Source organism: Microcebus murinus, chromosome 13 (genome assembly GCF_040939455.1).
Source record: "Microcebus murinus isolate Inina chromosome 13, M.murinus_Inina_mat1.0, whole genome shotgun sequence".
Classification (NCBI taxonomy): Eukaryota; Metazoa; Chordata; class Mammalia; order Primates; family Cheirogaleidae; genus Microcebus; species Microcebus murinus.
In genome coordinates this window covers 73,204,773-73,229,261 of record NC_134116.1, presented here as the reverse complement: position 1 = coordinate 73,229,261, position 24,489 = coordinate 73,204,773, and the positions used below count along the sequence as shown (strand labels likewise).

The 24,489-nt window shown below is 37.4% G+C and overlaps 1 protein-coding gene across 1 annotated transcript in view; it reads left to right on the top strand.

The window, feature by feature from the left end:
• The window catches only part of RXFP2 (relaxin family peptide receptor 2), an 86,788-nt gene that overhangs the window by 25,983 nt on the left and 36,316 nt on the right, over window positions 1-24,489 (top strand). The window contains exons 2-3 of the mRNA XM_012752161.3: window positions 7,092-7,161; window positions 24,169-24,315. Coding sequence (XP_012607615.2) covers window positions 7,092-7,161; window positions 24,169-24,315 — 217 coding nt within the window. The remainder of the gene's footprint in view (window positions 1-7,091; window positions 7,162-24,168; window positions 24,316-24,489) is intronic.

Sequence of the window (24,489 nt, the reverse complement as noted above, 5' to 3'; positions counted from 1 at the left end):
GGCTTCTAATGAATATCTCCTGCCATAGAGCCACTGAGTGTTTTTAAAATTTAGATTGTATCTCCCTTTAGCTTTTTATACCCTTTATTATTAAAGTATTTAAGGAACTATTTTTACAAATGAAACTCCTCGTTTCTCTGCCCACACCTCCTACCTGCTCTCCGACCTTTATTTCCACCTGCTGGCTGGGCTCTGCTATCCTTCCCTCTGGCCTCTCAGACTCAACACATGGAAGTACTCACTCAACATCATCCCTGATTGAACCCTCCTCTTCTTAGGTCTGTAAACCACTGGCTCAATCCAGAGACCTGAGAATCACCTGTGGCTTCTTTCTCTCCCTTCCTCCTATGGGTCATTGTCCCGTCAATTCTACCTCTAAAATGAATCTCGCATTTGGCCCCTAGTCTTTGTTCTCCAACCACGGCTTCTGTTCATGCCCCGCAGGACTAGTGCAGTACATCTAACGGGTCCTCCTGCCTTTGTGCTCTGTCCTCTGCCACACCCTCCACGCGTGCAGTGCAAGCTACTCTCCCCTCCTTCATGCAAGCTTTTCAACAACTCTCCCCTTCCTGCCATGTGAAGTCTACATTCCTTCCCATGGCTTAAAAACCACTTCATCATATTATGGAGGTACAAATTTTAGGGTTTCGAATAATGCCCTTCCCCCCTACCCCCAAAAGTCTGAGCTTCAAGTGTGACCATCCCCCAGGACCCCAGACAGTGCACATCTCACTCATTATGTGAAGCTCTGACTCGAGGAGGGAGGGGAGGCAAGGGCAATGTATGTAACCTTAATGTTTGTACCTCCAAAATATGCTGAAATAAATAAATAAATAAATAGCCATAAGAATAATAAACCTGGAACAAAATAAATTCTGCAACTTGAAAAAAAAGAAAAACCCATTTCACATACTTACCCCTCTTCTGCCAGCACACTTGATGTCCTCCCACGGCCCCCACACTCCAGCCTGTGGCACATGCCACACCCCCTGGTTCTTCAACTTTAACATAAACTCGAAGTTTGACGAATGAACACATCAAGTGAAATAAAAATACCTATCCTGAGTTGTTCCAGGATTGCCCAAAGAAGAGCAGAATTAACTCTGCTATTCAGAGATTAATCAATTCATTGAGTAATTGGAGCTCATTCATTTTTCTATCTAAAATGAACAGTTTGGGGCATTTTTCTGCATACCTCAGCCAGCTGTCAGGACGCAGGAAGTAAGGGAATCCAGAAACAGAAAACAGGCCGGTGTTCACAACTAGAGCAAAATGTGAGATGGTAGGCGAAAATGAGAGTAGTCTGTCCTGAGCATTTAGGCTGGCATGAGGGCCCCTGTAGGCTCAGCCAGGTTTGTGTTTTTATAATCCTATAATCCTATCAAGTGTAGGGCTGACAGGATGAACTTAGAAAGAATTTGGATAAAAATGATTTGTGACTTTTCACTCTAAGTCAAGATCTTTACCCAGCAACATACATGGTTGGTACTCTATAAATAAAGGTTGATTCATTCAGGACAAACTCAACACACACTTAAAGATTCAAACAATGTTCTAATTTATTATGTTACCTGAAGCTTTAAAATGAAGGCACTCAGAGACCATGATATGTATGCATTAGAAAATAGCACCTATCAACTAGCTGTGGATCAAAGTTCAGTTATAGTATACAGAATTTCAGAAAAACAAAAGAATTTAGTTAATGTTTAGGAATCATCTTGTGAATAATGAAAGGAATGCCAGCTCTGGAGGTAATCTTTAAATAATTCACTCTGAGACACTTGGGAATAGTATATAATGTAGAACACATTCCCAAAGAAGAAAAGCTCTGCAAAGAAAAATTGAATTTACGTACGAATTCATTCAATATACATAGCACATGCTTCTAGGTCAAGCACCCCAGTTTTTGCCTTGCAAGACTAAGGATTAAACTGATGATTTCCAAACCAATCTGTCTGAGTTAGGTTTTGCTGTGGCAAACACAATGGCAAAAATAATGCTAAAGTCCCAATGGCTCACAACAATAAACACATACTCCTGGCCTATGGGTCTGTGGCTCTTCTGGGCCTGGCTGGACTCAGGTTCAAGCATGCTCCTTGTGACTTTCATTCTGGCTAAGGAATGGGGGAGCACAAAAGGCCAAGCCATACTACAAAAGCACATATAAGGCCTCTGCTGGAAGGTGGCATATGTCACATCTAGTCACACTCAGTTGGTAGAAAACAAGTCTCATCACAAAGGCAAAAGTCAACATACACTACCTACTGAGAGGTCCTGCCAAGTCATACTGCAAAATGAACGATGCATAATCCTTTAACAGAGAGTGGAATGATTGGGAATAATAATCTATGTCGCATAATTTGTCTGATGTACTTTTTGAGTAACTACCCTGTTTTTGGTCTAGCCATGTACGTATGGGCAGGATTATCTCAGTTTCATGCAGGTGCGAGAATCTGCTTTACTTCCTTTTCCCTTCAACCTCATATGAATCTTTCTTAATATCACTGGAAGAATAGCTGGCACTACTTAATCTCTAAATCCATCAATCAGGATGGACAGAGCTCAGGTTTCACCAAATGACTTTCTCAACTCAGATCCTTCCCTTTCCTGAAACACCATCAAAATTCCTGTCTGCATGTTTCATTTGATTCTTACTTAACTTTTCAATGCATCTTGTGCTTGTCTTTATTTAATGCTCCCTTTAAAAGATCATTTTGCTGGGTACACAATCTTCAGTTGCCAGTTATTTTCTCTTAGCACTTTCAGTATTGCTACACTTATTCTGGCTCCCGTTGCTGCTGTTGACAAGTCTGCTAGCATTCTCATTTTCCCTTTGCAGGCAATCTGTCTTTTCCCTCTGGTTTCTTTTTTAAAGCCTTCTCTGTTATCTTTGATATTATGCAATTTCAAAACCAAATGTCCTGATCTGGATTTATTTTTATTTTTTCTGCCTAGTAGAAGTTGTTCTTCCTATATCTAGAAATTCTTGTATTTTATTAGTTCTAGAAAATTCTCAGTCATTATCTCCTCAGATAATTGTCTCTTCTTCATCCTCACTAGTCTGTCCTCTGGGGACTTTTGTTATATGACTTTTCATGCTGTCCTCCCAATGTCTTCTTTCATATTTTTATTCCCTGTTTATTTATATGCCTTCTGGGTAATTTCTTCTCCTCCTCATTCAACTTGTTTTCTCAACTGTGTCTAGACAGCTATTTAACCTACTCATTGAGCTTTTAAATTCTGAAAATAACATTTTTCATTTCTGAAAACTTTTTGGTTTCTTTTTGATGGTTTTTTTATTTCTTACTCATTCTCATGATTTTATGTGTTTTCTTTCTTTAAATATTTTATCTTCCATAACATATATTTTCAATATTTGAAGTGCTTAGGGTTCTAAATCTATTTTGTTTATGTTGACTTTCACCCATGTGCAGTTGGTTGCTCTTTGATAATGAACTAATAGTTGGTTGATGTTAACCTGGGTAAAGTGCAGGGGTCTAAATTGAAGATATTTAGTTGACGGAGTTTGTGGTTCCTTTGAAATGGCGCTGGGGGCGCCACCTTTCATAGTCTTCAGCTTGGTCTTCTAAGGAGGCTCCTGCTCAGCTCTCAGGCTTTGCCACTGACCTGAGGCTGGGACTAAAAGTTGCAGTGCTGATATCTGCAATTGTTTGCAAGGCAACCTTGCCTTTTACATTTGTTTACTGTGCTCCATTGCCATTTCAGTACTTGGTCTTTGCTTTGTCTTGTGTTTTCTCTTTAGAATGATTCTCCTTATTTTGAAGGCTTCAGAAATGCAACAAAAATTATGCAGGAGTTATTACAGTATTTTCAAGCAAGAAGTCCTTTCAAAGTATCTAATCTACTGTACTGTCAGTAGTAGATGTCTTGGCAATATTTTTACTCTGGGTTTATGGCTGTGCTCCTAATAGCTGAGCTTGCCAAGAGTTGAAATTCCCAGATAAATGGAGCATGACTTAAATTATTTTAAATTTAGAACATCAGAATTAGAACACTTAACTTCTACTTTCTTGATCAAAATGGACCCTATATCGGGGCTGGTTTGTGCAACTGATGGACACACTGTGGTGATGTGATCGCATGATTCAGTTAGGTTTGCTCTACCCACAGGGTACAAATAAATCTGTTACCACTGTTAAAAGGTTACTCAAAATTTCAGTCTTATTGAATGATAACTTAATGCTACAAACTCATATATAAAGGCTAATAGAGTTATAATCACAAATACCCAGCTAGTATGGCTGAATTACTAAAGTTTTACTATAACCCGATTTTATGATAAGGAAACTATTCAAGTAAACATTGCCATTGTTGGCCTGCTTTTGTGAGCTTGAGATTCTGATAATTATGCTATAATTTGTCTTTCTAAGGAAAAATCTTATCTATTAATGTAATCTATTCATTGAATATCCCATTCATTGAATGTCCTTTTCCCCCAAAACAGAAAGAGATACTAAACTACTAACAAATCAGATTTTGTGAATAAAAGACTATATGATCTGTAGAAGTGAGAGGTATTTACAAGGCCATACTATCCTTAAGTATAGCAGGTATTTAATAAATATCTTGATTGAAAACAATAATTTGGCAAGATAGTGAATTATAGCCTATATGGAAACAATCACTCAATTCTGAAAATGTTTTAAAATCAGGGTTTCCTGACCATATTGAAATAAATTATGTTCTTGATTTAAGAACTTTATATTTAACAATGGCTTCTAAGAGGTATATAAAAGTTATAGTAGAAACTAAGAAAATGCCTGTCCCTCTCTCCCGACAAAAAACTAGGTAATTAGTACTTTTTGTAAATAAACCCCTTTGAATCAGCCAGAATTATATTGAATTGTGCTATATGCTAATAGTAAATAAAATATTTACATGAGCTATTATAGTATTATTGACAAAAGTATGTATTCCAATCTCCTGCTACCCATAGGAGATTGGAATAAAGAAATGAGTTGACTCAGGCAAAGATCAATAAAATACACACATGCAATTTGAAGTAATGGATCAGTTTGCACAAATCTCCCCTCTCAGCTCTTCATGAAGCACTCTCTGGAGCCTCCTGACCAATTGTGTTTCTAAGGAGAGGGTAAATTCATTCACCCTTATTCAAACACATATATTATAGCCCTGTGTACATTTCAACTATTTCAGTTTCAGTTCAAATGGCTGGATATTCACATTAGATAAATGAAAGTTAAAATATATTAAATGAAATGGTTGTTTTAATGCTTGCATTTTCCACCTTTAAAATTCAATGAGTCAAAAATTTTCTTAACTATTATTTATAATTATTGAGTTCTGAATCTTTAATATTTTATCTTTAATATTTCAAAGATGAACATTGAAAAGCCTAATAGAAAGAGATAATGAGTCAACTTTTTAGCAATTTAAATCTGTTGCTCAGGCATAATATTCATGAAGTCTAAGCTAAGTTCTTTGAAATCTTGACATTTCTTCTCTCTCCAAAGACTGCATATTAGTGAAAAATATATTTAAACTTTAAGTAGACTTGTGATGGACAATTCATGGTATTTAATTGTACCTAAAACTTCATGTTCAAAGTTTCAGTACCAGAAACTAGCATCTATCATCTTGGCAGCAGAACACAAAATATAAGAAAAACTAATCATTCCTGATTTTTTAAAAAAGTGAAGGGCAATTTTTATCTAAAAAGAACTCGAGGTTAGTGAAGGAAAAAAAGGTACTTGAAATGTAAGAAAGGATCTTGAAGTATTTCTTTTCATCTTTCACTTTATTCTCTTTGTTGCTTTTTCTTTTGGTTTGAAAGATCAGATGAGAAAGCATCTAAATGTATCTGGAAGTTGTCTTAGGGAATTTAACTAACTTCTTAAAACAGAAAAGAACTAACTAAATTTTGTGATAAATAAAATATTTTTATTTCAAATTCTGTTTGAATTCTTATTCTATAAAGCTAGAATAAAAAAAGAACAAGGAAAGTTCCATTTCTTACAATTTGTGTTGACGATAGCTACCACAAGATAGTTTTTCAAACAGTGTTGTTCAGACACAGTTAATAACAACATGTAAGAGAATCTGTATCATTCAGTTACAAAATCCTCTGTCCAAATCAGTACTACAAACTGCTTTCCAATAGATATTTCCTAGTTAGTAAACTATATACTCAGACAAGGAAATAAAGAAACTCTACAATGTCTTTTTGGAAAAGTCTTTATGATTACATCAACAGAATCAAAGTCTTTATAATTAGCATCAATAGAATCCTACGACCAAAAGATCATTTCTATATTTTACGTGTGCTAACTATGCTGTTTAGGAAGCTGCTTTCAGGCTGTAAGAACTAAATTATAATTAACGTTTGCTAATAGGTGTCCCAACACAGAATTGAAAGCAATAATAAAATTATCCACTTCCAGAAAAAAGGAATATGATTATGAGGGTGAAGTTCAAAATACTGTGTGAATACTTTGCAGAAAGTAATTACTTAACACAAGGCCATATAGTTTAATTATTGTTACCTTTCTAGATGTCGTCTGAAAACACGTAAGTGCATTTGAACAGACGTGGGTATTCTTTGTGTATCTGTCAGTAAGCACCTTTTTGTCATTTGCTTATTGTATGAAAATATGCTTGTGAAGAGTTTCACAGGCTACCCTGTAAATCTGTGTAAATCTATATCTCTTCATACTGAAGAACTTCCATAGATGTCTGGATTTAAATAAGAGCGAATTGCTCCACATGCTTTGAGGATAAAAAATTTTAAGTGATTAAAAAATGTTTCTTCTCTACCAATACACATCTTATTTGTATCTCCCTTTACGCATCTTAATGAATTAATGACCAAGAACAAAACTGCAGATTTCAGACAAAATGAAACAGAAAGAAAAGAACGAAAAAGACAGACTGCGTGCGTGTGTAGTGACAGGAGTCCGTCTCCCCCCGTGCCAGTGAAGTGCTGGCTGTGAGCATGCTCAGACACATGGGAGGCACTGAAGTTACTATATCAGAACTCCTTCTGAGGTATGAGGAGGCTATGTCTAATAACTCAATTGCTGTAAACCTGTTGTTATTTTTCTGGTCTTAAGCATCACTTCAGCCTCAGATTCATTGCAATGTTCTTTCTACTTCATTTCATCGTTCTGGTAGATGTCAAAGGTAAGGCTGCTGCTTTCTCACTTTAAATGATTGCAATTTCCAAAGAATATAGAATTTCTATGGAGTTCTATAATGTTTGTAATAGATTCATTATGGTGTTTGAAAAACTGACATCAAATCTGCCTTGTCCTTTTCGTTATCATTAATTGCTTGGAGTCCCACACAGCCTAGCAATTTCTTAGATGCAACGAATTTTTCATGGAAACACACCTTTATGTTACTAAAGCTGTAAATAAAATACTTTTTACAAACACTGTTGACTATATCAGTTACAATGGAGATTTTTTTTAGTATTTGTTTTAGAGGTATGACAAATTAATCAACTAAAACTGTGTTTCGTGAAATGTCAATCTGTTGAAATACGTGCATAAAATTTATATAATTGTTAGTATTTCTGTTTTGTTGTAAAACTTAGTAAGACTGGAAACGCCAAAGCCACATACAAATCTAAAAAACAGTATTTATCCCTAAAAGTAAACCTATCTAAAATAAAGTTATAAAAAATATACAAAAATGCATCTATTTAGATAATTTTCCTTTTGTTTTTAATTGTGGACATTTTTATTTCAGTCAAACTGTTAATTTTCAAGTCAGTGACATTTTTATTGTAATGCTGACCAAAAGTAAAACTTAAATCTTCACCTGGTTTTAAAGAAAGACACTTGTTTTGTTGTGAGCTTGTACATTTCACCATGTAGAAGATATGCTGGGGTTTATTATTATTATTTAAAAAGTATCTATTTTAATTCATATTTTCTCTTAAAGACTTTTGATAAACCAATAAAGAAGGTTAACATTTGAAATTATTTTTATTTTCTAAGAAATATGTTTCAGGGTCTTTAAATATTCAATTTTAGTAAGTGAAATCCCACTGAATATTTTTAATCTTAAAATAAAATGCAATGTTTATGAGCAATCATCTTAAAACTTCTAACAAAAAAAATTTTTAAAGACTTTTAAAATACCTAAATTTTACTTTGAATTTAAAATGATACTAAAACATTGTTTCAAATTATTTAAAAATGTTATCTTCATATGCCTAGCATGATTTTTATTTTGTATTTTAATCCCTCTTACAATAAAAGCTCAGTATTATCTAAGGAGAAACAATAAATGAACTCATCTTGTATACAATACAGTTGTAAAAAGCAGTCTATGTCTTTGATTTAAGGTTTTACGTCAGAAGTTCATGTCCTATCTATATTTGGAATGTTCAATTTTATAATGTTTTTTAAGAATAAACAGTTACAAAGTAGGTTCTTGGATTTAAGACATGTCATAGAGGTCATTTGTGCCCTTAAAAAATTCTTTAATGTACAGGACTGTAACTATAGTTAACCAATTTTACTATACTGCTGCTTTACTCCTGAAAACATATTTAACTGATTTTGTTAAAACTCTTTATGAGATTAAAAAACATCTATTACTAAAATAATAGTTTATGATTTACCATAATGTAATTGTTCCTTTAAGAAATAGAAAGAAAGAAATTTCAAACAGACAATTTTTGTTTGATTTTTATTTCTAAGTAGATGCCATATTACTAACCTAATAAATATTTATTGACTAATTATAGTTCTCTGGAAATTTTTATTTTCTAATTTTACAATACTTTTGATTGCTAATTTAAACCTTTGTGTTTGAAATAATTTATTTTCAAAGACATAGTAATCAATACATTATCTTACTCCTACTTATAAAAATAATAAGCATTTGCTATATAATCAGCAAAATTTTTCTTTTTCACAATAAAATTAATTAAATTTAAGTAAATATTTGTGATACATTATTTAGGCCAAATATGGTAAACAAAATGAACACTTAAAAATTTTATGATTGTATTGTTTCTTCTGGCCGTGATCAACCTGGAGTGCCTAAGGAATGAATGATCTCGACTGTCTTAAGCTACAGACACTAATAGATAACTACAGATAACATGTCTTATTATTTTACCATGTTTATTCACTGTGTATCTGTTAACCAGTCTCAAACCACTTCGAAAAATAAAGTTGTTCAGTGAACTAATTAAGGACAATATTATAAATCAAAAACATGGGCTTAGATAGGAAATTAAGAGCACCAAGCGTTGAAGATTCTGCTTGGGAACTGCCAATTGCTGCTTACTCAAATAATTTGCCTAACTTCCAAAAAATACAGTCAGCCAAAGCAGTGCCTGAGGAGCATTTTGAGCTGAGCGGTGTTTGACTGCCCCCTAATGGCCAAGTTTGAGGCACAACTTTGACGATTCTTTTCTAAGTGATGTCTATTCAACTTGGCTACTACTTGAGAAAAGGTTTTCCAACTGAATTTTAATTTCACACCCGTACATCCCTGCTGCGGGTAGCTGTGAAAATCAATTATATCTCAGGCCAGTCATCCTGAGGACTCGTCTGCTTGAGGGATGAACGGAGCCTGCTGTGAGGGAAAAGGGAAAAGATCTGGAACCCGGGAGTTAAAGTCTTTAGAGATCCGTTATCTCTAAAGACCTCAGCTAAACACATGTTTACTAATGTGTTTGTCTTACTGGGAATATATATGAACAGATGTAATAAAAGAGTTTTAAGGCCTCTCTCACTTGAAGTGACACAATTTTCTGCCACTTGAATTTTAGAGACAAACCTGGGATGCTGCTTTCCAATAAGTTGATATTGAAAAATTACCCATTTTTATCCTGGAAAATAGTAGCCAGGATAAAATTCAATTAGCAAAGAATGATTTTGTATAAGTAGTTATGTAAAGATCATTGCACAGAGTTTTTAGGACTTTTATCTATTTAAGAAATCAAAATGGCTTGGTTGACTTATTTGGCAAATACATAAATTAATGTTCATCAGACAAAATGAATGTGTTTGTTTTGCATGAGAAATAAGTGACATTAGAGGCAAAATTATCTTTTAAAAACCTGCTTTGTACACTTTACTCATATTGCATCAATTTCTCACCCTTAGACTTCCATGTGTTCAGTATGTATTTTTTTTTTTAAGTTTGCGATGAAGGTCAACATTGCTATTATAAAAGTACCCTCAAACCAAAATAAAACAATTGATTCGGCACTCAAGTAATAAACAGACTTCTGAATGTCTTAAGACTAGAAAAGATTTGCAATTGAAAAATTAACTTTATTACAAAATAAAAAGCCTTTAACATACGTTCAAGGCGATTGATAAAATTCTAGCCTGCTCCTTCTCACTGTTCTTATGTCTTGGGCCCCTTCCTCTGCTCCTGTTCCTGCCTCTCTTCTGCCTCCCCCACCCCCTCGCCACCATGGCTGTCTTCGTATTTTCTCTTCCCACCATGTTTTTCTTCCTCCTCCCAGATGTATCTGTCTTAGAGGTCCTCGTGGCTTCTCCCCACCTTTTCTACATCTCATCTTCTGACTCCCATCTGTCTCTCTCTGCCTGGTTTCCTCACCTCTGAAATCTCCCTCTCTGGTCTCCTGTCTCTGTTTTTTAACTCTTTGCTCGCTGAGATATTTTCTTCTCCAGCTCTATCTTTGTCCTTGCTACATCCCATTCTCTCCTATCTCCTCCACATCTGCTCCATCCTGATTGCTCACATCTGTCTTTCTTTTTTTTTTTTCCACCTTGGAATACACGCATCCCTCAATTTATCCTTTCTCAAATACTCCTCACCTCTGGTCACCTCCTGTCTTTGCTGAGCTTTCTCCCCAGAGGCCTCCTAGATCTTCCTTGTCTCCCCTTTTTGGGCCCTCAACCCCCTTGAATTGTTTGCTTCCATCCCCATCATCTTCTGGCCTGGACAGTGGTCCCCCTTTCTGTTGCTCAGATTGCTGGAACATGTGCCCAACACAACCAAACAAGAATTGTGCCGCTTTATTATTTCAACATGGGTGCTCCCTTTTCTAGGTCCATGATGATTTGTCTACAATTCTGAAATCCAGAAAGCTCTGAAAACTGAATGGTTGATCACCTTTGTCTAAAAAATCTGGTCAGAATTGATCAGAAGCTAGTGTCTTTATGTTCTTATTGTAATATTTCATACATTGTACTATGGAAAAATGTCAATGTGTTTGATTATGGGATTTTGCCCCAGACCTAGTTGGAAATATTATATAATTATAATTGTATTATATATAATTTATAGCATATGATTAACTTTCTAAAATTAAAATCTTATAAATTTTGCAACTTATCTTTCCAATGGGTCTCTGCTAAAGTGATACAGAGCTGTACTACTGTGTTTCTCTGAAAATAAGACCTACCCATAAAATAAGCCCTAGCAGGATTTCTAAGCATTTGTGCAATATAAGCCCTATCCCAAAAATAAGACCTAGTGATGGGCGTGGCTACACAGCGCAGAGCAGTAAAGGAGACAAGCAGCCCTTTTCATCAGCCCCATCGTGACAGCTACTATCCCAGAGGTGACCATAAAGGTGCAAGCAGCTCCACCAACAAGGTCCGCTTCCCCTGTCAGGTCCCAGCCATCTTGTGCGTGCTGCAAGCTGAGGTTTTGAGGGGAAAGTCTCCTCAGTGAAGTGAGAAGCAGAGCGGGAGGCTCCACTTTAGGTATTGTGTGTCCCCAGGGGGAAGAAGGAAAGCTGTGGCTGCCATTTTACTATGATGATGTTCCAGAAGAAGACGACTTAACTATATTCAAATAAATGTAGATTGTTGTACTGTACTTAAAAATAAATAACACATCCCCTGAAAAGAAGCCCTAGGGTGTCTTTCTGAGGAAAACTAAATATAAGACACTGTCTTATTTGGGGGGAAACACGGTAGTCGTCAAGCCTAATCAGAGCACCAACTGCCTGTGCCCCGTCATTCTCGACAGTGGTGTGGCCAGTATTTGCTATAAAATGTGTTTGATAAGGGAAAGATCATTTTAACCAATTCTCCCTTTCTCTGATTCTAGCTTATTTTTAATTCAACCTCTAGGGTTTTTTTTTATTTCAGTGATTATATTTTTCATATCAATAATTCCAACTGTATTTAAAGCTGTCTGTTCTGGTTTTATAAACTTCCATTCTTATTTCATGATGATCTTCCTTTCATTAGTTCTTTGAGAATTTTAATCATATAGATTTTAAACTATGCTTTAAAGCTCTATCATCTCATGGCCCAGGCCCAAATCTCAGGGTCATTTGCAGGGGTACCACCACTGCCTTCCCTCCTGGCCACAGGCAAGGGGCATTATTCAGATCACAACCTTGGGTGGTCAAACAAAGCTATTCTACCCCCTACCCACTGTCAGGCGCCCAGTCCCAGTGCTTGGCTTCCACGCAGGCTCCAGCCCCTGCCAGTAGGGCTGCATTCAATCCCTTTCCCAGCTGGCATCAAACCCAGTCCCAGCTCCCTGTCCCACTTGTGACGACATCAAAGAAATAGACTCCAGGAAGGACTTCAGCCCCTGAAGATTCAGTAGATCTAGGGTGGGAACTCTGCACATTTAGGAAGCACCCCAGGTAATTTGATGACCCTATACATTCCACAGATCACACTTCTGGAAAAACTAGTATTGCAGTTAGCACATGAAAATATAAGTAGGGATTTTTTTTTTTTATAAGAGATTTTAAAATTTTTGTTATACTCTTTGTGTATACCAGGATTGCTAGTTGGGTTCACCTGGATTATTTAACACATTAATCCTGCTCGAAAAGGCATTTTAAATTTGGGGGTTATAGGGGCAGATTAAGTATTTGGCAAAGGAATAGTTGAACCTACATTGTGTAATAATCAATATCCAGCTTCTTTACAGACAGTGTAATCCCAAAGCTATAATTATTATGCAAGTCTACCTACAGATCAGTCTTGATGTTAGTTATCAGTCCTGCCTTTAGAAGAAATTAATAAACCATAACACAAACGGCTAAGGAAGAATCTCTTCTGATTTGGGGCCAAATCCTCTTTCTCATTTATTACCCAGCTGTCATTATCCATTTTTTTGTTTGATTATGGCCCAGCTGGTGGACATTGGTCAATGCCTGTCTGTCACTCTGTCTCGTAGTCATGTCTTGCCTGGGACATTCTGTTTCAACCACACAGGCTAAAAATAGAATATTTATTACTGCAGATATTTCTACTCCTAATTTCCTTTTATGTAAATCCATGATATACAAGAAATTTAGAAGATATTGATTTTTATCTATTCTGTCTTGAAGGCCACTGCAACAAAATATTCCTTTAAAAGCCTCAAATTCTGTCTGATGGTGAGATGATGGTCTTTACGTAAACTTTCTTATAGGCAGGAAAAGGATAATAACCTATACTGAGTATTACCGAAAAACTCTGTTCTCTTATTCAAAGCCATTTCCTTTATGGCTGTTTCCTGTTTCCCACTTTAAAAAATGCTGCTGTTACTGTAATAACTAAAGCTAAAATTATTTCCTTGGAAAAAATAAGTTGGCCTCTCTAATAGCACAGGGTTTCACAAATGCTATATTATTTTTGGCCATTATACATGTGAATTTTAAGTTTTATAAAGAATAAATCATGAGGCAATGACCTGTGCTGTGCCCTGCTTTCCATACTAATGTGAGGTACATTACCCCAACCTACATAGAGTCCACCAGAAAATCAGGAGAGGCCTAGCAAACTCTCCTCTTCCATAGTAGATGGCTTCAAAATGTCAATAATAATAAAAAAAAACCTGATGTATTGATGTAAGACAAATGAAAAAGGAAAATGAGTATAAAACTTTCATGTGTACTTAACCCACATTGATATCACAAGTGAACAGGTGTACCCCCAGGTGTGACCTAAGGATGGCCATCAAAGTACCTATATGCTTCCAACTCCCACGTATAGGGATTTAGGTATATGTGACTGACTCACGACTCACTTATAGAAACAACATTGCTATTCCTGAAAATGTTAATTAAGTTTAGGCAAAAATTTTTGAGGCATTTGCTGTGTGCTAAGAGCTGAAACTTTTCTAGCCATTGGAAGAATCAAAATTGATAAAATAAATTTATTTTCATTAAGGGGGTACAGTGAACTATGGAAAAAAGAAAATATCTGTAATTATAAATGAGCCATAAATACTACAATAAAGTGCACGATGGTTTGGGATGAGAAATTTTGTACTCTGGAGTGGTCTTGGAAAGTTTCAATAAAGTTTTCACAGAAATGACTTCTGAGATGAATATCAAATAGGAAGTGGAAAAGGAGAAAAATTGCATTTTAGATACCGAACAGCATATATGAACATCTCAATATTGTATTATCTTAAAATCAGGGCTTCCAGGAATGTTTTCCTAACTGAATACAAGATACTTGTAAAAAGTAATGGAGAACTATTCAGTGGTTGTGCTTGATCTGAAATCACTTTGGATGCTCTAGTTTGTTCATTTTCAAGACTATATAGTCTTTGTGGAGGAACATGCCACACAATTTTAGCCACTTTAATTTTCAAAAACATTTGGATTATTTCCAGTTTGGGCCTATTATGAATAATGGGTCTGTGAATATTCTTGTATGAGTCTCTTGGTGCACATATGCATGCATTTCTGTGGGCATACCTAGAAGTAAAACTGCTGACTCACAGTGTGTGCAAAGCTTTGAGTTTAGTAGATGATGACAAACTGTTTTGCAAAGCAGCTGTTCCAATTAACATTCCCACCAGTGTATGCGAGCCTGCATAGTTTCACATCCTCACCAAATAGTGTAGTATTGGGTTTAAACAAAAGAAAATTATACCCATTCTAGTAATCTGTAGTGATATCTTACTGTGGTTTTAATTTTCATTCCCTGATTATGAATTAGATTTAATACCTTTGCAGATGTTTATAGCCATTTGGATATCCTCTTATATTCAGTACCTATTCAAGTCTCCTGCCCATTTTTCTATTCACTGCTCATCTTTTCCTTATTGATTTGTAGGATGTCTGTATATGTTCTCATTATAGGCCCTTTGCAAATATCTTCTACCCTGCAGCTTGCCTTTGCACTTTTAATGGTTATTTTTTCTTTTTTTTTTTAATAGAAGTTTTTAATTTTAATATATTGTAATTTAGATATCTTTTCTTTCATGAGTAGTGCTTTTGTTTGGTTTTTCTTTTTTGTATTCTCCTTATGATCTCTACTCCATGGTCATAAAGATTTTCTCTTACATTATTCTCCAGAAACTCTATTGTTTCACCTTTCACACCCACCTGGAATTGCTTATAACCTTCCCACACTGCTTTGCAGTGCAAATGTTCATGGCTCTATCTTTTTCCAAACTTTGTATTCTATTCTGTTGGACTATTTTTCAGTCTTTGCACCAATGTTACACTGCCTGAATTCTCATACCACTATACAAGTCTCACTGCACAGATGACAAATTCTCTCACCTTGTCTCCTTCCCCAAGACTGGCCTGGCTCTTCGTTTCTGTTTGTATTTCCACATGCCTAGGAGAATCCACTTCTCTATAACCCCTAGGATTTTTATTGAGATTGTTTTAATCTACATTTATTTAGGGCTTTTATGACTCTCAATAATAGTATATACTTTGCATAAGTATTGTATACATTTTTGCTAGATTTATGCCTAAATATATAACACTATAGATGCTATAGTATAAGATGTGTTTTAAACATCTCATTTTTGTTTGTTGCTGATATATAAAAATACAATTGACTTTGCAGAAGCCTTGCTAAACTCCCTAATACTAATAATTTATTATTTTGGATTTTTTATGTTCATAGTCATACCAGCCATGAATAATCACAGTTTTATTTCTCCTCTCCCAGTATTTATACCACTGATTTACTTTCCTTGCTTAACTGCATTGGCTAAGTCCTTCAGTACAATAATGAATACATATAGTAATAGTGGACATCATTGTTCTGTTCCCAATATCAAAGGGAAAGCCTTCAAAAACTCAATGTTAAATATATTATATGGTTTGGGTTTTTATAGATATCCTAATTAAATCAAGTGAGTTACCTTCTATTTTTAGTTTGGATAATTATTTTATTTTAGTTTTTATTTGAATAGATTTTGGGGGATACAAATTGAGGTTCTTTACATGTATATATTACATAATGATGAATAATTATTTTAAAGTCAGGATCTGAGCCACAAGCCTCAGTTTTATCTCTGAAGCTGCTCCTAAGAAAAGTTAAAGACAAGTGACAAACTGGGAGAAAGTATTTCTAAGTTAGAGAATAGAGGGCTAACCTCTGGAAAGAATTCTGGTCGTATTGCCAGATTCCGTTTTCTCACACACAGTTCCAAACACTGTTCCGGACCACTGCTGTCGGCAGCGAAAGTTTCACCCGATCATGAGCATACGCAAATTAGTTTGTTCTTCATAAAGCTAAATGCATTTCTTTGAAAGGGTTGTCTTTTCTTCTATGGATATGTTCTCTCTAATTTTTAACTATGTTTCTTATAAAGCAATATTGAAATACATGGCAACTTAGGAGTTTTTAAAACATATCCTTATTTGACAAGCTAAAATATTAGCAACTTTTTGCAAGTCCCTCTAAGTTCTTTGAGTCCTTTTATTGGTCTCAAATGGACCAATTATTGGTTTTCAAATTGAAAACCTAGACACCTCTGACCTAATGCACATCAGTGACATTCAGGATATTGACAAAGAAAAAGGAGCTGATGAATTAAGAACAGGAAGAGGGGAAAGGGACCTTTAGAAAATAAGGAAGAGGAAGTAAACCAGGACAGTGAGGCATCATAAAGCCAAGGGCAAAAAGCTTTCAACTTGGTGAATGTGGTTGGATGGGAAGCCAAGTAAGAAGAGGACTGTAAAATAACTGTTGGATTTAGTAACAAAAAGGATGCTAATGATTCTGGTGAGAAGAATTTCAGTGGAGCAGCAAGGCCAAGACTGGAAGCTGTAGATTTAAGAATGAAAGGGTAGTAAAGAAATAGAGATATTGACTTGTATGGTACTTCTGAGAAATTTAATTGTGAAAGGGAGAAAAGTGTACCAGTTCTAGAGGCATGTGGATATAACAGGATTTGGCTTGGCTGGTTGGTTTATTTGATTGTTTTGAAGATGAGAACTGATTGAATAAGATTAATGTTAAAAATACAGTGGAGAGATACAGATATTGAAAATATAGGAAAGAAAGAAAGTGATTAATGAAGAAAGAGTCTGGGAAAATGAGATCAAGTGGAATATAGAACACAGATGGGAGGCTTTACTATGGGTAAGAAGGGTGTCTTCCATCCTTTGTGCATCTTAAAAGGAGCATCCAGAACTTTGGACTAGGATGGTGAGATTTCCATAAGGCTCTGCACATGGAGTCTATGTGAATAGCACCCCAAACTTGTGGGAGGTTTGTCCTGCATGGGCACATGCAGCAGTCTTGTATGCAGGTAAATTTGTAAGTTGAGGCAGAACAAAGTGGCCCACACTTGTAATCCCAGCACTTTGGGAGGCTGAGGCAGGAGATTGCTTGAGACCAGGAGTTTGAGACCAGCCTGAGCAACATGGCAAGACCCTGTCTCTACAAAATAAAGAAAAAAACATTTGTGCACGCTTATAGTCCTAGTTACTTGGGAGGCTAAGGCAGGAGGATCACTTGAGCCCAGGAGTTCAAGGTTGCAGTGAGCTATGACTACGCCACCACTGCACTCCAGCCTGGGTAACAGAGAGAGACCCTGTCTCTAAAAAAAAAAAGAAAAAAAATTAATAAAAACATATTATAAATTGATAGAAGCTTTTGTTTTTGTTTTTGGGGTTTTAATTTTGTTTTGTCCTCAGGGTAGCATTTTAAGGAATATCTTATTTGCTTCTATTCCTGCTCCCTACACCATGGCTGGAGAAGAGAACCTGGGTAGGGGCCTTTGGAAGGAGCCCTCAGATCAGCATGGGCTGGGAGACCTCTGTCTGGGCTAGGGCCTCCACTATGGTAGAAGAAAGTCTGAGGTGGACCAATTCCAGCCAGTCCCTCCTTTACTCATCCCCAGATGTTTATAGTTGCTGCACAAGACTGAGGTAAGGCTCCCAGATATTCTAGAGCCAAGCTGTCCTCCCCCAATCACCCTACAGAGAATGGGTAAGTGAAGACCAGGCCACGCAGGCTCCACGACAGACTCTAAGACCTCCAGGGTCCAGGAGGCTCCCTGGAACCTGGTGAGGGTAGGAGGTGATTCTCTGACAACACCTGTCCCACCCGCTTTGGACGGCAAAGCAAAACAAGGGAAAGTGAAACTATTGGCAAGCAGCTGCAAATCTGTGTGAATCCCTGAGCATCTGCCTGTGTACGTGCACGTGGTCGGGGGGAATCTTTGAGAATCCAAGAGAGTTTCTTGAGACAGAGCAGTCGATGAATCAGAAGAGGTATCACTTTCTCTCCTTTCCATGTCTTCCCTGCCAAGCTCTATCAGGCGTCAGCTTGACTGTCCGCTCCACGGTCACCCTCCCATGGTCTTTGCCCGCCCCACTGTGCGTTCGCTGTGTTCTCTGTCCTCAGGCAGGTTTTAGGAAGAAGATCGCCTCTCACATCATGCAGAATAAGATGGGGTATTTAAATACTAAAAGATAAGATTTTTAACCTAAAAGAATGCATCTCTAAAAGTGAAGTTTAGGCAGTTTACCAGTGGGCAGAAGAAATACTTTTGGAAGAGAAGTCTTCCTTGTTTCCTTAAATCCCTTATAATTCATCAAGGGCCACAGCATTTAGTTTGCGACCCACACAGAGGCACCCAGCAAGGGGGGTGTGAGGTGAAATCCATCCCTGCTGACAACGATGTTAGCAATTTGAACAATTCTCTCTTGGCAATTCTCTGTTTTTACCAATTTAAATCAAAATGTGTTGTGCCTACACTCTGTTCCACAAACTTAGGCACCCTTTCCCCAAATATGTCTGTTCAAACATCAGGCAATCTTCAGAAGAGGGAGACAGGGTAAAATTTCCTGCAGAAAATCTGTGTGTAGAGCCCTGAGGGGCTTTCACTGGCTTGAGCTGCTGGTTGGTTTGTGCCAGAAGAACACTGCAGAAAATAGGGGTTTAGAGAAATTCAGCTAAGGCAGGAATCTTTGAAATGGGAAGAAGATGGGGGTAAATGTGTGAAGAAAACTTGATCAGAATCCTGTAAATGACTGATGTGGCCTAGGAATACTCTGTGGACAGGGAGGACCAAACAAACAGTAGCATAAAAGCATAAGATTTCCAAGTTTTTTTTTTTTAAAAAACACAACCAAGAGGCCAATTTATCTCCACCCACCTTTACATAAAAGCTGTTTTAGAAAGTCTTTCCTAGTTTCCTTCAATAGATAGAAGGAAACATCTACCCGACAAAGGTGCGCTTTGAGTGAAACTCAAGACTCTCTGCAAAAGCAGGGGTCTTGGGCAGGTGGACTCGGAATGGAGCTGGATTCACCTTTACGTCTCACTGGAGCTGCCCAGAATGGTGTTGCTGTTCCTGCAAAGATCCCAGCACCTGAGGGCCAGGTAGGAATGGACATTGTCTGTCTCGTTGACTGACAACAAGTCCGGCACATAGTAGACACTTGGTTAACATTCCCTGGATGTTTAATGAATGTTTTTTTCTGGTGCTGCAGTTAGTTGGCTCTTTAGAGTCAATGGCACAGGCTTCATCTAGGATTTCTAGTCACCCAGCAGCACCACTGCCTTCCTCGGTGATCATGTCATCTGAATTGACTTGAATGCCCCCAGGAGTGGTGCACTCTGGGAAGTGGCCTCCTTGGCCAGTGTCCCCAGTGCTCCCCCAGGGCCATGGAGTCATCATCTCTGGCATTAGTGTGGGAGGTCTCAGCCAGAACACCGGACGAAGAGGACACAGGCTTTTTTTTTTTTCAGCTTCATATAGGACTAGCATTGGCAGAGAACCAGAGAAAGCAAAGACTCCATCGATTCCTCAACTGAGGAACTAAAACATCATTCTCACCTGTTGTTTCCCACTAGCCCAGGGAAAGTGTTGGAAGGAAGCAAGAAATATCATTGGGCAGCAGTCCAGTTGGCTTCAAGAGTCTATCAAAAGTCATTTTAAAATCCCTTTTTATAGATGCGTACAGGATATTGACCAGAAGACAGAGGAAGGACTATTACTGAGCAATTTCTTTTCATATGTTCTAACATCCCCTCGGCTGTGTGTTTGGCAGGGGTCCCGTGGAAACTGCTGCAGAAGCTATCAACATTGCTGCGATGTAGGCATCCTCACTTTTATAATCCCCAAGTTTCAATAAAAACTGTCTCTTTCCACTTCCACAGATGGCAGGGAGAACAGACAGCAGAATATGCTTTCTACAGACTGTTAGGGATTCTTTTTCAGGATGTGCCAAACACAGCAGGAGTTCTTAATTATTTTTTAAATTGTATACTGACAGAGCAGAATGATAAATGAAGTATGTGGAAGACTAAACAGTATTTTGTCATCAAAATAACAACAAGCTTCTCCTTTAGGAAGCTTAAATTTTTAAATGGGCTCTTCCTTCTAGTGTTTTTTTTTTTAATTCCTAAATGGCTCATTAATTTATTTGTTCATTTAAAAAATTATTGAGCACCAAGGAAGACACTAAGTTAGACAATAAGGATTTAGGCCACAGAGAACAAGGGGTAGGGACTATATTTCACTTGTTTATCTTCCTTCCACATAAAAGTTATATTTTGAAATGTCTTCTGGAAGACATTTCTCTGTGGTGGAAAATAGAGAATTATGAAAAATGCTATTGGGAGATTCTATTCATACATGGTCAGTACTTCCCTTCCTCTTCCTTTGCCCATACTTGCTAGATGCAACTCAATTCTTTTTTGAGGGAAAAGGAAATGATCTGGATTCTCTTCTGTGACAGTTGGCTGACTGCCTCTGCCTTTAAGTACCTCTGCATCCGTGAGATGGCATTTGGTGAGGTCCAGCCCTCAAAGAACTCACGGTTAGCTTCATGAAAAACCCCGGAAGGAAACTCAAGATACCACCTTTAAAAGATCTTACTCACACAGCTTCAGCTATTTATTTCCAAATTCTATTTTATCAAATGCTTAATCACATCTCCTAAACATTGAGAAAATATTATTGTCAGGAGGTTGTAAGGACACTTTCATTGTTTATCATTTACAACCCTCCGTCAGCTTTTGAAAGAGACCTGAGGCTGCTTAAAATAAAAATCATATATGTTCATGTGGCTTTTAAGATAGAAACATATGAAGTGAAGGAAGCTTATAGGATAGATCCTTTTATATCTTTCATAGAAGTCACATTTAAAAAATCACGAAATGCTAAGACACAGCAAGTTTCCATTTTACATAGAGATTCCCTCTTTAAGTTCTATTTTCTTACCTGGTGTGGGAATTCCCTAAGTGCCAACATTTACTGAGGGTGACAGTGGGCCAGGTGCTCCCAGCACTTCCCGAGTACTTGCTTGTCTAGTCCCTAAAGCATACACACCAAGGAGACACTGCCATTAATTATATTTTAAATATGAGGAAGCTGAGGTTTAAAGAGGTTAAGTAGCTTGCTGAAGGCCACACAGCTAGTGAGTGGCAGAGAGAATTCTAATCTAGGTCTGATGGTCTCTGGAGTGCATTAGCATCAATGAGTATTTTCAAATAGTAGGTCGCATCCCATCAGTGGATCATGACATCAAATGTAGTGGCTTGTGATCCCTTTTCAAGTGAATGAGATAGAATAGCAATGATCAGAGTTCATCCCACATAGTAAAAGGTAGGTAATATTTCAAGAAGTTTTGTTTTCATCGTGTGGATGTGAGTGTGGGTGTATGGGGTTTGTGTGGGTGGGTGTGTGGGTCAGTGTGGGGGGGTGAGTGTGTGCTGGTGTGGGTGTGTGGGTGCTTGGGTGTTTGTGAGTGAATGTGTGGCTGTGTGCTGGTGTATGTGGGTATATGTGGGTGCCTGGAGGGTGTGGGGAGATTATGGAGGGTGAGTGTGGGAGTGGCTGGGGGGTGCGTGTGAGTGTGTGAGGGGTGGTGATGGGTGTGTTTGGGTGTATGCTGGATTGTGATACAAAATTTATTTCTAATTATGAGTTACTGTCTTAAAAAAATTTCAAAGCCACAACACAAAGATATATTGACTCCCACTCATTCATGTTCCAAACACAGGAGGATTACTAGTTTTTATAAATCTGCCTTCTATAGAAATCTTTACAAGTAAGAAGTTAAGGGATTTTGAAATCTATGACTCAGTATGCCTCTCCCTGCGTGAACAGGCTTAACAAGCCAGCCCCAACTCCATGCAGCAGAGAAGTCTGCCTAAAATAGTCACAGACTTGACTGGTCTTATGCATGGGGTCTGATAGTAAATCTTTCATCCACCATGGCAGCAATAGCAGAGAAAATAGTTTTTGCTTCTGTAAGAACAAAAACGCAGTGGGTTGAAAATATCCCAAAGCCGTGCTCTGAGTCTACCTCCTCGGTCAGGGAAGGAGTGTGCACCTTTCCTTCTGATGCTCTGCTGTCAGGTGCTTATAGGATGTCCATATTCATCAGAACTAAACCACTAAAGCTCAAATAATCCACTTATCCTCTCAGATGATATCACTAAAAGCCTAACATGCACTTGTAATTGAGCCATAGCTTTAGTGCCTAAACTCAAACTTTTGCCCTTTAACATTTGGCATCATTTGTTAAACAATGAGGTCAAGGAGGTGTTACCTACTCTAAGAGAGTCCCCGTGAGGGATTTGGGGGGAGGACATCATTCCACAAAGCAACATTTACTTGGAGAAACCAGACCTCACAAGGACATTTTCTCCAAAACCAGAGTAGAAGTCACTTCTTAATCATTATTTGGAGGTAATAATACCAATCATATGGAGTTGCCATTAACATTAAATAAAGTAACAAGGAAATATTCGGGGCAGAGTAGATGATGCTCCATGAACATTTGCTCCCTATCCTTTTGTTATGTTAAAAAAAGTCATCCCCCTCACAGACCCAAGGAAATTCCTGGTCATGATGCCAATCTTTGGTGATGTGGTTAGGAGCACTTCGCAAACACCCCTTGCTCCCTTCCATGCGTCATGATGAAATACAGCCATTCCTATGTCTATGTTCACTTGCCTTAAATCAGTGTCTGTGAAGTTTCATCCTCAACTCCTTTTTAAAAAATACATGACTTTCATAATTTTACTAGCTAATTTACAAACATGTCTCTTTGTTTTCTGGAAAGTACTCTCCCAAAATTGAAAGAATATCTCTTACATATAAACTTCTGGAATTGTTTTGGTCATGCTACCCACAGATATAGTACTTCTGTAAATGTTAATTATTTTTCCTTTCTTTACTCTCTTATTGAACCCAGCAGTTATTCAACTCTTGTTGGTCTTCTCTTATGTGCCCAACATAAAAAGATTATTTTTAACTGACCCTCGTTGAGGACTTATGATCCTTGAAATTCAGGTTCTGGATTTGATTGATATCCTTGTAGCACAATGGTTAAGAGTGGCCTCTAGTGTCAGAGGGATGACTCAAACCCAGCCTGTGTCACTTTCCAAACGAATGACCGCAGGCAAGATATTTGACTTCCCTAATTCTGAAACATGAAGGATAAATCGCCCAAACCACAGGCTGGTTGAAGGACTAAGACAACCACCACAAACTCAATGAGTGTTAGATATTGTTACTTAGTATTATCTTTCCTTATTCTAATGTGGTTCTGGATTTCTCTCTAACTCCCACCTAAACTTTCTCTTTGCATATGTATTTTTATTATGTCACCTCAAATCCTTCTTGTAAAAAAATTAATAAGTAAATAAATTTATCTATTGGCTCCAAGTAGCTTATGGTTTTGCCTTTCTGTTTCCAAGAGTGGACAACTCCTTCACTTCATACTAAAGAAGGACAATGCGTTTGGTTTTGTTTACTATGACCTTATGGAGGTGAACTCAGCATGAACCTTGCTTACATTCTTGGTCTAGCTGGTGTTGAGTGGGATCATGGTTGTTTGAAATGCTATCGTTAAGAATATTCCTCAAAAAAATGTGCATTAAGTATAGTACCAGGCAAACTCAACTCGTGGGGTTCTTGTGAAAATTAAGTAGGACAACATGGACAGATCTTGGCCATATTAAGGCTTTGTTTCTCTTATGTGAGATTTTTGTCCTCTTTTTCACATAGATTTTGTACTGACTGAAGGTAGTACGATCACTCCTTTATGCCAAAAGGGATATTTTCCCTGTGGGAATCTCACCAAGTGCTTACCCCGAGCTTTCCACTGCGACGGTGAGGATGACTGCGGGAACGGGGCAGATGAGGAAAACTGTGGTGAGTGCCCCACTGTGTTCCCACTCTGCTGCCTGCTTGCTCTATGAACTCCCCAAAACTCTGGGCAAGTTTAGATAATGACTTTACGTAATGAACTTGGAGAGCCGACCGGGTGTTCTATAGGCACTCTCTTTGTAATGATAATAATTACCCCTCAATTTATTTGTGACGTTG